The following is a 15,804-nucleotide window of genomic DNA, read 5'->3' as shown; positions in this document are numbered from 1 at the left end:
TTTAAACAGCCAGGAGCAGTAGGACCCTTAAATCTCCAATAGTTGATGGCCCCATAAGGCATTAGAAATCTGTATAAGAGATGGCAAACAAATATACACCTTTCTTTGTGAAGAACTAGTTACCATTTAATAAACAGACATAACTAAATAGGCCCTGAAGAATGCTTCTCTCTAGCCTGTACCTCTCCATTCTGTATATGTATTGAACTTTACTTTTTAATTTTGTATAATTCTTTTCTCGGTTAAAAAAATGGATATACAGATGAAATAAACATTAGTCTTGGGCAGTTCACAAAGGAGAAACACCAAGGGGAACAGAGAAATATGGAACAGGATACGATTAATGCTTACAGTACAAGTAAATGAGCATTCTTATGCATGGAAAAATACCTTGTTTGGCCACAATTCCCACCACACTTAGATTACTAAAAGGAATTCCCCTGTAGCAAAGGAGAAGACCTTGCATATAACCTTTTCTGCTATGTACACCTGTGGTATCCAGAGCTTTTGTCACTGTGGCTTCTAGGCTGTAGGACATACAAATAATACATCATGTCAAAAGTGGAAATGCTGATCAAGAAAACATTGCAACCTCTGGTTCTTGGCTCCCATCTACAGCAGGGCTGTCTTCTTTCTGTATTGTGTAATCAGATGGCTGATGAATACTACCTGAGTCACTCACTGAGCTTGATCCATTTAGAGCTCTAGGAGGCGAGGTGCTACAGCAGAATGACCGTATGGTAAACTTTCCCTGTTTTGTATTCCCTTAGGACAGGTGCTGTCACAGTGCCAGCTCAGTGTTTGCTTATTGTCTTCTGGGTAGGGAGGGGAGCAGACGTCACAGCGGAAGAGGTGGTTAAGAAAGTCAGTCTACCTTTTAAAACTTTCCAGGCAGAGGAGAAGGTCTGCAGCTGCCTGCAGTCTTTGCAGCAGGCATATTGACCTACTGGCTGCAGGCCCAGCATGGAGGAAGGGAGAGGAATACTGAAAGAGGGTTTTCTCGTTAAAAAGGTAAAGTGCTGTCAAGGTTATCTCTAGGTGGTATCAGTCTTCAACCTCCTCATTTAAAAAAAAAAGTGCTTACCTTTCTTCAGATGAAAAGTGCATTATAAATGTTAGAAATAAGTAAGTGTTCTCTGATTGCTTTTCAAAGGTAGAAAGGTCTCCCATAGTTGCCAGGCAAAGGGTGCGTAAGTCAGGTTGGGTACAATGTGCTATGCTAACCTGCTACTAACATTCCTCTCTTGCTCTGACCTGCAGCAGCTCATTCACTGTCAGGTCTGATCTTGCATGCAATTCTTCTCAAATTCACCCTCTTGAGCTGCTTCCAGACCGGTGGCTCTCAGCACTACCCAATCGTTGCTCTTTTGTTGTAAGCTACGAGCAGAATAGCAATTGATTTTTCATACTATCAGGTGTACAGTGCCTTTTCTATGTGTACATTCTGCTATGTTCCATCTACAACAGTGGCTGTGAAGTAATGGCTGTGGGTGGGGCATTTGATGTTCGGCACACATTCACTATAACCCTTGTGTTGGGTGTCATTTTCTGACCTCGTTTATTTTTCTAATTCAGTCATTTAATTAGTGCTAAAAATTATTTCTCATTATTTTTATTAAGCTTATTTTAATAGCTAATGCTGGAAGTCCCTTATGCTAGTGCAATGTAATATACTGTCAGGGTGGACACTGAGCCCATAGAATCCCAGAGTAGTTCTGATTCTGAGGAAGAGCAGTCGCTCCTGGGAGAGGAGCGCGCTCCTCTTTCCCAGGACCAACAGCTGACGGAGATTCCTCCCACCAGCATTCCTAGTTTAGTTAGCAGTCCAGGGAGTGACCGAGCACAGATAGCAGACTTGGTGGATGCGCGACGCAGACGCAGAGAGCGGCGCCAGATGGAGGGCGCGGAAAGGAGGCGCAGTGCCCGGTTGGCGCGCAAACAACAGCTGCGCCCCGAGAATCCAAGGGAAAAGGGGAGGGACTCTCCCTAGTCCTTAAGTTCAGGGGTCTGCCAGTAATTCCCTTTCAAACGGGGACCAACTGTTTCAACTTAGGGCATAGGTACTCTGCTGCTCAGATCTAGTTGCAATCGGTATAGTTGTTAAGTTGTAAAAGAAGAATAAAGCTTTGAAAGGAATCCCTTTGTCTGTGTCTGGACTTGGCTACTGGATTAGACTGAGAGAGGCCTCCAAGGAGCCCTTGACAGCTACATTAGTGCTAGCGTCCAGTTGGATATTGGCCTATTTCTATTCAAACAAATCTAATTCTGATCTTCAGTCCACTTTCCCTGGGTTGCACATTTGTTACAGGGAATATCACATTTTCTGAACATTCTAAGTTCTGTACTGAAGGAAATGTTGTATTTTGCAAGGAGAGTTCCTCCATAGCCTTTGTAAAAGCAATGTGGCTTGTGGTTGTGCAAATATGACTGGAATAAGTGTGTTTTTGTGATGTTGTTTATGATGAGCAGCATAATTCCACCTGTGCTTGATTGCACCACATTAATTGCTTAATCATGCCAGATCGATTTGAACTTTAGTTTTAGGGTTTGTTTTTAAATAGTTGCTTGGGGGCTGTGTGCTGCTTAACCTGGAGACATCTCATCTGGCAATATTTTATTAAAAGGAGTGATGGACAGCATCAAGGCTGCATCACTGCAAAAAGGGATAGCCCTCCATGTTGGGCTTGTGGCTATTATGACTGGATGGGTTAATTCTGGGAGCATGACATAATAGCTAAAAAGCATTTTGAGCATGCGTTGAATATGTAGAAAGGCCCCAGAGGCCAGGATTTTGTTTACAGTCCTACAGATCAAGAGCACATTAAAGTCTAAGGGTGCAATCCTATGCTGGGGAATGCTGGGAATTGTAGGACTTTTTTCTGTCTAAACACGCATAGGAATGTGCCCTAAAGTTTATGAATTACAATGAGTAAAGAGTGCAGGTGTGTGCAACACCAAAGCAAATAAATGTTCTTAAGCTGTCCCTAAAAATGTTACTTCCTGTTTCCAGGGGCATGTTGTCCACAACTGGAAAGCAAGATGGTTTGTTCTTCTCCAAGACAGGCTGCTCTATTATAAAGTTGTGGGAGGAAAGAAGGAGCCTTCTCCAAAGGGTAGGATTCTTCTGGATGGCTGCAGTATCACCTGCCCATGTTTAGAGTACGAGAACAGGCCGGTATGTCCAATGCTGAACTCATTTCTTATAGACTATTATTGCTTTGTTGGCTCTAGAAAATTCAGACCAAACTGAATGTAACTTTGAAATGTATATGTTATCGTAAGTGCAGCCACTTGAACAAAAACAGTTTTTTATCATCTTGATCTGGGAGAGTGCATGATCACATCTGTTTATGACTGGAGCAATAAAGCTGTTTAGGACCTCTCCCTTCCTCCTTACTTGGTTAGAATTCCAAATAAATGTTTGAATGATGTAGGACATTCTGGCAATGAATATAAACCCTGTTTCTTGTGATGTTCTTTTGCAGTTGGTCATTAAATTGAGGACAAAAACCAACACAGAGTATTTCCTTGACTCTTGCTCCCGAGAAGAGCGTGATTCTTGGGCTTTAGATATAACTGGTGCTATTCATGCTGGCAATCCTGTGCAAGTCCAGCAACTTCACCTCATGAAAAATGCCTTCAAACTGCCCTCAAATATCAGCCTGAAGTAAGTGTTAGAGAATTCTGGAAACTGCTTTCCTACCATTGGTTTTGTGCACGTACGTGTGTGTGTGTGTTTGCTTTAAAGGACATACCCTGCTGCCACCCCCTTTCCATTTTTCACACTCCGGCACTTGGGAGCAGTTTGGGAAACCCCCGGGGAAGTATCTTCCCACTGAACTCTTTGCTACAAATACCATTGTTGTTTCTAACACCTGTTTCACACATGTGTTTACAACAGTTGATTTCTCTACACATGTATAATCTAACTTTGCTGACAGGTAGCTGCATCTGAGCTAACTCCCTCAAAAAACATTGCATCTGAGGCAATGTGAGATTGTGCTGCGGTCTTCAATAGCCTAGCCAGACATGCAAGTCATCACAGTCACCAGATGAATGGAACATGCACGCGCAGACCAGCCCTATGGATACACCTTATGCTCCCACAGTATCCCACGATGTCATTCAGTTCTGCCAGGGCGAAGCACTTTGCCACCATTTTTGTCAAACATTGCCTTCTTCACAAAGAGATCATCTTCACGATGCATAGGAGGTTTACAGTGAGAAATTGGCTATTACTAAGAGCCATCGGCTTGGATGATGATCCAAAGAATGGGCTGCAATATTCCGTAAATGTACTCAGGCTTCCCCAGCCCATGTACACAAGCTGTTTCTGGGCATCAGGACTCTCTGGAATGGGATGTAATGAACAGTGGAAGCTGATGGCCCCAATGTCAGTGGGACAGTGATACTGCTCTGGGTTTCAGTCAGAACTCTAAAGGAGCTATCCAAGGTGCTTCACACTGTAAGAGTTCTGACTGGCCTCTGCTGATAATGAAGCATGGAGAACTGCAGCCAAGGGTGGTGCGTGGGCGGAAATCTATGATCCCTACCTGCATGTAAGCAGAATTGCCTTCCACTCATGCCTGGGGTTTGGATCCAAGCAGCACTCTTGATTGATTTTCTGAGTCGAGACAGAGGAATTTTGATAACTTGGCAAAACTGTTTTTTCTGTTTGCTTAACACTAACCCTGTTCTTGTCCCCCCCCCCCCCAAGTCACATTATAGACAAAATGTATGACAACAGCAACGGAATTAAGCTAACACCTAACACAGGACAAGGCAGCATGCATAAAGAAAGCTTTACAGGTATGCAAAGCCCTAGTTACCAGCCTCCTGCTACTTCGGTATTCTCCAATGCAAAGGAAAGTTGCTTTCTGTCAGGGCTGACTAGTGTACAGCTTTAGAATCGCTTTTCATTATCATGGCAAAGCCCTGGTCCATGAAAAATAATAAAGAATGTGTCTCTCCTTCCACCCCCCAGTAGCAACAATTGAACCTCCATGTCAGGGATTAGGTGGAAATACTTCCTCAGCCAATATGATTTAGGTGGTTAGAGTGTTGAACTAGGACAAAATAGTTTCAGGTTCATTTCCCTACTCAGTCATGAGGTTCATTGAGCATCAGGCTGGGCTATGGGCAGTAATGACCCAGGAGCTAGGAGCCATAGAACAAGCCAACAGTCAGGACCAAACAATAAATTAGAGTAAATGAACAGGGTTGAGAAGCAAGCCATAAGTCAGGACCGAAGAATGACCACAGTGGATCCCGGGAAGATGTTATTGTTTGAACAAGGCTTAGCTGCGGCAGGAAGTACTTTTATACCTTTGTCTGCCCAGGAGGCTCCCATGGTCAGTTAGGGTGGGCAGAGTCAATCCAGGTCAATCCAGGAAAATGTGGTTTTCCAAAGAGGCATTTTGCTGCAATGTTTTTGGTTTGCTGTGGGTTTCCCGCGGTTGCAAGCTGTCTGTCCCTTCCCTGAACTGACTTCGCATTTTGTGATGGGCAGGTGGTAGGCATGCCTAGTGCTTGTGTCACTCTGTGATGCCCCTTCACTCCTCCCCGCTCCTTCGTGGCTGTGCAGAGGCACGGAGAAGCACACTCATTACTTCAACCATACCTTCGCAGCTTCATATCTTCGCAATGGCTGCTTTGGAGTCAGTGGCCAAGGGCTGGGCGGGGGATGGGGTGGGGGTGTTAGGGGAGCAGAAGGTCCAGGAACAACTTTGCTACAGCCACCATTTCCTGTTTTGGAAATGAGCATCTCCATTCATTTCCAGGGTGGCTGTAGGAAACTCTAGTTGCTGTTGTGCTAGCAAGGGGTCCCATAGGTGCAACAGGACTAGCAGGGACGCAGTGGCAGTAGTGGATACTGCCCTTTCTCCACTATCCTCATAACCACCCAACCCAGTCTCTTCCTTTTGGCCTAGAACCCAGGCCTCAGACCCAAAATATATGTTATCGGAATGCCACCATGTGACTGAGACTTGCCTCAGTCTCTCTGGTAACATTTAATAACCAACGCCTGACATGTGTTCCCGAGTTCCCTCCTGTATTTTGTTGGCTGATGCTTGCAGGGGAGCGGAGAGTGGGAAACAGTTTGTGAGGAGATCATATCATGTTCTGTCTCTTAACTAGATATTATTAGTGAGATGTAGGGTGGCATCCCCCATATTGTCTAGCTTGTCTTGGTCCAAAGCATTCCAGAAGAGAGAAAATGGAACAAGGTTATCCAGAAAGACTGTGCTGCCTGAACTAAGTTACAGAAATATGTAAGCAAAGGTATAACCTTCAGCCTGGCTAGATGAGTCCCATTTTTATTTAAGATGCATTTCTTTATGAAAAGATGAGCAACAGATGCATCTGCCTCTATATGTCTTGGAGGAAGCAGGTTAGCTGCACCGTGCTCTTGCTTGCCTTAAGAACTTCCTTTCTTCTTCTTCTTCACAGGCTCTACGCTGGTAGACTGGCTGATTTCCAATAGTTTTGCAGCCTCCCGGCTAGAGGCAGTCACACTGGCCTCCATGCTGATGGAAGAAAATTTCATCAAGCCTGTGGGAGCCCGAAGTGTTGAAGCCATGAGGAATGGTGATCTGGCAGAGCAATTTTTAGATGACTCTACAGCACTGTACACATTTGTAAGTGATGCAATTTCTGTGAGTTGCATCCCTTTTCTGCATTATATGACACTCACCAGTGTGGGTGGCAGCAGTGCATATATATTGGAGAGACCAACTGGGAAAATATGTAGGGAAATGGTAAACAGAGTGAAAGATAACTTGGAAAAATATCTTGACCTTTCTCATGCTTTCAAGACTTGGATCTGAGACGGATACAATAGCTGGACTTTGGTTTGGGTGTGCACACACAGTGTGTACAGTTTAGCCTTTGTGTAGGCACAATAATGAAACTCAGTTTTTGCATGTCTGTCACTGTTTATTAGGGCCAGGGCCAGGTTTATTACTGTCTATTAAACCCCCTCGCCCCCACCAAATGCCTTCTGGTCGGTGCCCTCCTACATCTGTGCACTTTTCTGGCGTGCTTTCCTGTTGGATGTGGTGGTAGCAGTGCCACTAATCTGCAATGGGTGGCTGTATGCCACTTGACATTTTAATTTCCCACAATGCCCCAGAGTGATGCATTGTGGGTAATTAAAATGGTGGAGGGCTCATAGACCCAGCTACCTGGCAAGAGGGGCTCAGGGCTGATATCAGCAGTGGACCCTGCAAGGATGCTGGGTCTATGACTCAGCTGCCTGAGTATGCTGGATGCCAACACCAGCCCTGCTGTTCATCACATTGTGTCTGGCCAAACAACAACAATGCTTAGAACAGAATAAAACAAATAAAACACATAAGCTACTAAACAACGTTTTGTACAATAAAACCAGTGATTAATAATAAAAACAGGGAGTGGCGTTAACTATTAAGACAGACATTTGTTTTTCTTTTTTCAAATATTTTTCTTGAGTTTCATATAATAATTGATATAATACATGTTGTTTATTTATAAACATATAAACCACTAATATAAGAACCAAACAGTCACTGGGTACACTACATTCTTCGAAATGAATTATTTCTCAGAATTATTTCTCATTCTCTGAAATTATTTCTAATTTCAGGATTCCAAGTTTATGTAAAATTAAATAACGTCTTGTGATTCATTATTAATTATGATCATTCCTTTATATCCTTCCAACAAGATCAATGCGACTATGGAGGTTCTATATTGTTTGAATGATTTGTGAAGTGTATGAAAGCTGCCCAATTTTCATAAAAGCTATCTTTATAGTTGTCAGACCTTTATTGCCTAATCTGACTTGTCCATCTTATCTGATGGAGAAATTAACATTTCTAAGTTTGAGGAATGAAGATTCCATGTTAAATCATGACATCAGCGCTTTTATATTTTGTACTGATTCTACCACTCCAAAAATGCCAATATACTTTTTTGTAATTTTATTTCCATTGCAGACTGAAAGCTACAAGAAGAAAATCAGCTCCAAAGAGGAGCTTCATCTTAACATTCTTGAACTGAGTGGCACAATTGTAAAACAAGGTTTCTTAATAAAACAGGTGACCATGACATGAATCATATTGGCAAACTGAGAAGGGGAGAAGGGGATGTTGTTTTGTCTTTTAAAGCTCTCTTTAGAAGAAGGTGGGATAATCAATTTAAAAAGGGAAGATCACAGTCATAAGAATAATGCTACGGAATAAACAGGCTTGGCAAGGCTTATAGAACACAGTGGGATTGTATGCTTAATACTCCCCCCACATGAAAAGTTGCTTGCATGTTACTAACTGGGACCCTTCTTGCTAGCTTTCCATGAGTAGGGCGTGTTTGAGATGGAGCAGAATTTAGACATGCAATCTTCCACCTTTAGTCTGATGTGATCTAAGAGCTGGGCTACGAGACGTTAGCGAGAGTACGTGATGTTAGTTATAGTTTGGCTCTCAGTGTGACATAAGGCAGGCTGTCCAGTCACCATCATCATTAACAACAATGTTCTGACCGGGAAAGCCTTGTTTCTGGCGCAGCATTGTCTTCATCGATTCAAATTGCTTTGGGAATCTAGCTGTTCCCTATGCACTTCAATGCAATGAAATTAGAAATATTTATGATTCTCACCATTTATGAAAACTCCTGAGTTACAATAGCATCTCTAGAACATCATGACGTGTCTCTGCGAACAGTGTAGTCAGAAACCCGCAGGAAATCACACAGGTAGGTCTGTGGTCGCAGTGAGGTGTTGGAACTGTGATTCTCCAACAGGATCCCTCCCACCGCATGCTAAATACCTTTTGAAATTCAGGAGATTCCAAAATCACTTGCAAAGGGGGCCTTTGGATGGGCAGCTCCTGCCACTGCCAATCAAAATGCGTTGTGCAGCTATTCTGTCTTTTCCTCCTTAACAGATCTGTTGTTGTAAGAAAAAAGACTGATGAAGTGGTAGAAAAAACACGGGAGAGTTACAAATGGACTGATCCCTCATTAAAAAAAACCCTGTGTTTGAGGCAGGGGGATTGCACAGTAAAAGCCTCATCTTGGAAGCACCTAGAATCTTCTGTTCCAAGAAACAAACAGCAGCCCCACTAGGTGGACCTGAAATAGCCTCTGCATTGTATCCTGAGTCTGAAGCAAATTTGGCTCGCCGAGATGAGCATTTGAGTCAAATATAAAATTGCTGTACAGACACAGATGAGCTTTAACTTTAGTTTTTTCAGGAAAGTAAACTGATATAGTGACTTAGCCAGGCACACAAGATTTCCAGCGGCTCATTTAAAATGTCTGTTGTGTGTCTAACTTGCTTGGACAAAACACTACCTCTCAGCTCAACCTACTTCACAGGGCTGCTGTGAAAATAAATGTGGCAAAACATAATGAAAAATATCTCAAATGTATACAGATTTCTTATATTATGAGAGAAGGAGGGTTAAGGGTGCAATCCTATGCATGTTTAAACAGAAGAAGTCCTACAACCCCCAGCGTTCCCCAGCCAGCATTGGAGTTGTTGGACTTTTTTCTGTCTATACATGCATAGGATTGCGCTCTAGGTGTATTTAATCTTTGCAACTTTTAGGGCCATAAGAGGAAAAACTGGAAGGTGAGGCGCTTTGTCCTGAGGGCTGACCCTGCTTTTCTACACTATTATGACCCCACAAAGGTGAGATGATCAACTCCCAATACTTGAAGCTACATGTTTATGTGTGTGTGTGTGTGTAACTCTGCCTTTTTGTAAAACAGATTTGAAATTGTTTTCTTAGAACCATGTGATTTTTTGGGATTTCTTTATGAACTTCTGTGAGGCTCATCCCTGAGCTGTGTCCACACACTGGCCCCAAAATGTGGCACCCCGAAATGCGACCAAGCCAAGTGATTTGCACTGTGCTGTGGTTCAGTTCCATATCAGGTGTAGAATGATGTGCCTGTGCCACTGCGCTGGATATTGTTGTGTCTCTGGTCTATCAGAAACAGGCTGATGCCATCTTTTTTTCTTTTCTTTTTTTTGCAACAACAACCCTTTATTCAGCCTTCCAGTACTTTCTTAATGTTTCTTTACAACAGTGTGTGGTGCTCTTTATTGCCCTCTCTGGTAGCCTGAGAGAATGCATCCTTGGCTATTACTATGTATTACAGATGCAGAATACAAACAGCAGTCTCATGTGCTTGCTTCAGGAGCAGTAACGGAGCAGTGATATCCCTTTAGCCCTGATGGGAGAAAACAGAGTATTATACCCTGTTGGAGGAGAAGAAAACAACAGGCTTAGCCTTTTTGGATTTCGGGAGAGACCATAGCTCAGTGGAAGAGCACATGCAGGGGGTCCCAGGTTCATTTCCTGGCACATCTCCAGTCAAAAGGCTCAAGTAGCACCAGTGGTGTGAAAGACCTCTGCCTGAGCTCCTGAAGAGACACCGCCAGGAGGGGTTAGGGTGGACATGTGCAAAAGAGGACATGGCCTCTACACCATTAATGGTTGTGTAGAAGAGGCTTTCAGCAGGTGTGCGGCTTCCATGACAAGCAACGTTTGCTGAAATTCCCTCTTCTGCACAACTGTTAAAGGGGCAGAGGCCCTGTCCTCTTTTGCACATGTCCTCCCTAGTCAGAGGCAATACAGAGCTAGATGGACAACTAGTCTGACTTAATATAAGACACCTTCCTATGTTTCTATAATTTCCCCTCAGCTTGGAGTTCAACACCATTATTAAACCATTTTGTGAGGAAGACACAGCTTCTACCAATAATTAAGATCTAGCATCTGTAGTAAGTCCAACACTACTGGGAAAGAACTGCAGAGGCATATACTTGAGCAGAAACAAGCTGGAACAAGTTTAAAGTATTGCTGATGTGGCTATATACTGCATAGTCATGTCTTCCTTGCATTTGTAAAATGTGTTGCACAGGGAACATGTCATTCAAATTCTCTACTTCTCTCTTCCATCTGCCCCCTATAGGAAGATAACAGGCCAGTTGGGGGGTTTTCTCTTCGTGGCTGCCTCATCTCAGCATTGGAAGATAATGGAGTCCCAACAGGCAAGTTATGAACGTGCTAGGTTGGTTTCTTTTGGTATGGATCATTACGTGTGTTCCTTTCTTGTTTATGGATAACTCATAGCATGAATCAGATACTTACACTGGGATAACTGTAGTCATTTAAGGTTTCTGGGCAAGTTCTCAAATTATGGGAAACTGAAGGGGCTAAAGGAAATTCACAAACCCTGGCTCCCTCCAGTTTTAGCCAATCCCTCCCCCCCACCTTCTAAAAACAGTAGCTAAGAAAATTGCTTCAAAGGTCAGGGGGTCAGGCCCCTTCTTGTCCCTTCTCTAATTCAAGCACTGAACAGGGAAGCTTGGAAAAGGGCAACCACCACAGCAGTGGGAAATGGTTGTGGCCCTCTCTATATGCATGGCTTGCTCAAGCAGTCTTGTTCCCAGGTTAAGTATACAATCACATGGAGAAAATAAACACTGCTTGTTTGTGCAAACTGCCCGTCCATATCGCTTGTGAAAATGCTGTAAGTCACTGTAAGTCAAGTAAAGATTAATTTGCTATCAGTGCAGTAGACAAAAGCCGACTGCATTGATCAACCACCCTTATCTTTACCCTATTCAAAAGCTCTCTCTGGCAGGGATTTGCTGCTGCCGCAGTAACCATCTTGCCATTTTGCTTTGCTAACCAATTGCATTTTTCTTTTTCTTTTCAGGAGTGAAAGGAAATGTGCAGGGAAACCTCTTCAAAATCATCACGAAGAACGACATTCACTACTACATACAGGCCAGTTGCAAGGCAGAGAGGGCACATTGGATTGAGGCTATCAAACAGCTAACATAAGAAACGTGCAAAAGTGTGTATATGGAACAATGGCAAAACTGATGACCTTGCTTGCTGCTGTCTCGGTATACAGTAGTAGATTTTTGAGATGCATGAGTGAGTTGTTTCAGTCAAACATCAAGCCTGCATCTGACAAATCTATTTAGGCTTTGCTATGAAGCAGGAAAGCTTATTACAACGCGCTTACTTCATCTGAGAATGTCTACATTCTGATGATTTGTGCCTCTTTTTGTCAGTTTCTATATGTCGTCCAAGGGGGTTTCTCCACAAGTAATTTACTCTGAGCTGGCTACATTTGGAGGTTGGTAGGGATATATGATAGTGTAGCTATCCAGCAGCTATCCCGGATTTTATCACAGAAAAGCCAAATTTTCTGAGACTGCTTAAAGTCCCATTCTTTTCCTTAAGCCGGGTTCTCCACGATATACTTGTTCTGTGCCCCAACCCCTGCATTTACCTGAGGTATGCTAGCCCTGCCCAGGGGTGTGCTTTTCACCCTGACCCCGGTCAAGGGCCGTTTCCTGTCCCTGTGTTTCCCAGCACAAACCAATTAGTGTCCACTCAGAAGTAACTCCCATTGTGCTCAATGAGGCTTGTCCTCTGAATGCGCACATCAGAATTTACAGAGACCCCCCCTCAATTGAAATGGCACAGTTTAAAGCACAAATTCCCTAAAGCCTGTAAAGCACGATCTCGAGGCTCCAGTTCTCCATTGTTTGGTTTATTGCCTTAGGAAGTAACTACTTCACACCTTCATTATAGAGATCCTGTGCAACATCAGGTTAGAAAGGGGGCTGGTTTCCCATCGCTGTGTTCCCTCCACCCCCATCTTTCCCAGCACAAGTATATGTGTGTCTACTTGGAAGTGACTCCCGTTGTGCTCAATGCCCCCAAAATGCACACTCCAGGGAGTCACTGAGATTCCCATGAATCGAAATAATGCATTTAGGAGCCTTAATCTCGAAGCTTTGATTGATCCAGTACAGCTGCTAGAACACTGTGTTCCTCTTGCATGGGAGGAGAGACAGAGAGAGAAGGAGTTTGTTCAGCAGGGAGAACACTCTGTTCTTTTAATGATTGTCGCTTTAAGAAAGTACTTAATGCAGGTGCAGGGAGGGGAGAGAGAGTGAAGGAATGGTTTTTATTGAGACAGATGGTGTTCCCAGTTTCCTGGCATAAACATATGTGTGTCTGCTCAGTAACTCCCATTTTGGTCAATGAGGCTTGTTCCTGAGATGCAAATGCATCTAGAGCTCCAGGGGAAAGGAGAAGTGGGGGGAGAGCCTGGGGGGGGGAGCAGCCCCTGCTAGTCAGATGATGTTCACTCCAACCCCCCCCCCCAACCTGGAAGTGTGATCTGTGAAGTGATTTTTACTGGTGTGGAGAACCTGCTCGTGGACCAAAGTGCAGCAAAGTTGAATCCTTTTTAAAAATCCAGCCCTCCTCCATTCGCTTCTCCTTCTGTTGTGGAAACATGCCCCCCCCCCCCGGGCACTTCATACAGTCATTTTCCTGGAACCATTCTGGAATTCTGAATATTCCACCAGCTACCTTCTTCAGAACAAAGCTAATCTGGCTGACACAGAAAGATAAAACCTAATATTTTAAACCAAGAATGGGGATATCATGCTTGGAGGCCAAATCAGTACCCTTCCTTCTGGATCCATACAGCTCCCCAGCCCACCAGGATATAAGGTTGCTGCTTTATATGTGTATAGTTTGTGTTTGTCACCTTTAAGACGCTAGTTTTTAGTTTTAGGTCTGATTTTCATATATATGAACCACATTAGGAGTATTTCTGCTGAAATATGGTGCATCAATACAAGATAATTAGCCCTATTCTATGTCTGTTGTGGCTGGCAGCATCTCCCAAGGTCTCAGGCAAGGCCCTTTTTAGCTTTCTGAGATCCTTTAATTACAGTTCGACACTGGGGCCTTACACATGCAGGAAAAAAAAATCTACAATGGAGCCATGAGTCTCCCCAGCTCTTGGTCTGCCCAGACCCATCGCCAAGCCCTGTGTTGGCCAGAAGTGCAGTTCTTAGGGGAGAAAGGCAGGTCCTAGTTCAAGGGGGTTATTTGTGGGCAAAGCAGAAATATAATTGATAGAAGCCAAAGTGAAGTTGCCTTTCCATCCATTGCCACCAGCAATGAGAGAGAATGAGAAAGCCAATATAGCGCAGAGGTTAGGGTGTCGCGTTACAACTGGGCAGAGCCAGGTCCAGATCTCCATCCATGAAGCCCTCATTGGGTGACTTTGGGCTGGTCACTCTCTCAGCCTACCCTATCTCACAGGTTTGCAGTGAAGATAAAATGGGGGAGGGTGGAAAGAACCATGTTACCCAGGGATGGGCAGAAAGTGGACCTCCAGCTGTTTTGGACTAGAATTCCCAGGATTCCTGATTATTGACCATGCTGGCAGGGGCTGCTGGGAGTTGAAGTCCCAAACATCTGGAGATCTACCTTCTGTTCACCTCTGATGTATACCACTCTCAGTTCCAAAATGAAGGTGGAATATAAATATAACTGTGTATGAACTTATGAGAGTTAACCAGCCAATTTGGGCTCCCAGAACAGAAAAAAAGTTCTTCCATCTCTGACAGGTAAAAGTCCCTTCTGCCAGGATGGAAGTGGGGAAAATGGCCAGTCAGTCATTTTTTTCTTCATTTTACTTGTGGGAGATAATTTCTGTAAAGGATAACAAGGAATGATACCTCAAGGGGTGACATCCAGTGTTGTGGAAGCTTGTGAAATAGGACTTTGTTTTCCTTCTCACCCCTGCACCCCTTCCAAAATCTGCTTCAGCGGGTCCCTCAACCCTCCAGAGCAGAATGAGGGAGGGATCCATTCTGCTGACAGTTGCCGCTCCATTTCATTCCTCCCAGTGTGTGTAATTATTTGCAGTTTGAACTACAAACTGCATGTCCAAAATAATATCAATTAGAGAAGTTGTTTCTGTATTGCAGGTGTTGCTTTAAAAAAATTATGGAAATGCCTGGTGAAACACATAAGAAACTCTGAGTGTTCTTAGGCAGTGATTAATTATAGAAAGTTAATTATAAAACCAGATATCACTCTGGAATATGTTTTAATTATCTCCTGTATTTTCATTTTCTGTATGATCATGATTTGTTTTTGTATTTTTTATGTTCCTGATTTTACTATTTATTCCATAGTTGTAAAATCTAAAACATCTGTTACTAAAAACATAAAGGATTTTTTTTACATCTCAAAGAACCACTGGTGGTATTCCTTTAAAATGTTAATAATTTCAAAAACACAGATTTCATGACAAGCTTAAAAAATGACACGTGAATGTGTTTCTTTTTGGAAAGCACCTTCATATAAAGGTGTACTCCACAGTCATCACTAGGTAAAAAGTTGATATGCAGGATTGCTCCTTATGGATGTTGGTCAATACTGAGCATATTTTTAAACCCAGTTTTGAAAAGTACTGTTTTCTGAGCATCCAAGCTTTCAGACCAAAACACCTCCTGAGATCCCAGAGGTGCCCCTGGAGAATTCTCTATTTCTTCTCTGAAGTCGTTTAGGAAAGCTGTACAAGAGCTTTATCTCAAGGATACTTCATACAAACAGTGGCATGGAAGCACCTCGAAATATAGCTGTGCAGCATGTCAGCCACATGCAGCAGTTCAACACAATGACTGTTCACTATGCAACCCCAAACCTTCTTGGGTTGCTTTGCTGAAGCGTGGTGAAACTCAACAGGTCCATATGGCAGGTCACTGTGCTTGCAACAGCTTCCATGGCAGAACAGCTTCCACATAGTTGCATTTTAAGCAGCCACTGCACCACAGTATAGCTTAGCAGAATGCTTCTTTTACTCATGGCATCTCACTTTTCATACAAACCAGAAATGCCTTATGTATGTTCAGAGACTACTTATTCTATCTCAGCCATCCATGCTTTCTTACATATGTGGCCTTTAAAAGGCAGGAAATGAAGG

The 15,804-nt window shown here is 43.3% G+C and overlaps 1 protein-coding gene across 1 annotated transcript; it reads left to right on the top strand.

Moving 5' to 3' along the window:
* The first annotated feature begins 908 nt into the window (after positions 1-908).
* On the top strand, positions 909-15,192 carry PLEK2 (pleckstrin 2). Its single transcript, XM_084848800.1, has 9 exons — positions 909-1,011; positions 3,011-3,175; positions 3,486-3,667; positions 4,718-4,809; positions 6,451-6,638; positions 7,977-8,078; positions 9,587-9,670; positions 10,960-11,038; positions 11,710-15,192. The coding sequence occupies exons 1-9, from the start codon at positions 964-966 to the stop codon at positions 11,835-11,837; spliced, it is 1,068 nt and encodes a 355-aa protein (XP_084704926.1). The 5' UTR covers positions 909-963; the 3' UTR covers positions 11,838-15,192.
* The last annotated feature ends 612 nt before the right edge of the window (positions 15,193-15,804 follow it).

This window comes from Heloderma suspectum, chromosome 1, assembly GCF_057233095.1.
Source record: "Heloderma suspectum isolate Gila_16-S chromosome 1, 16-S_ref, whole genome shotgun sequence".
Taxonomy (NCBI): domain Eukaryota; kingdom Metazoa; phylum Chordata; class Lepidosauria; order Squamata; family Helodermatidae; genus Heloderma; species Heloderma suspectum.
This window is presented reverse-complemented; position numbering and strand designations above follow the sequence as displayed.

What these genes read in the sequence shown, in the direction of transcription:
- PLEK2 (XM_084848800.1), top strand. Translation starts at nt 964, where the DNA reads ATGGAGGAAGGGAGAGGAATACTGAAAGAGGGTTTTCTCGTTAAAAAG. An exon ending in AGGGTTTTCTCGTTAAAAAG is followed by an intron (nt 1,012 to 3,010) that starts GTAAAGTGCTGT and finishes TCCTGTTTCCAG; the next exon opens with GGGCATGTTGTCCACAACTG. An exon ending in AGATAATGGAGTCCCAACAG is followed by an intron (nt 11,039 to 11,709) that starts GCAAGTTATGAA and finishes TTTTCTTTTCAG; the next exon opens with GAGTGAAAGGAAATGTGCAG.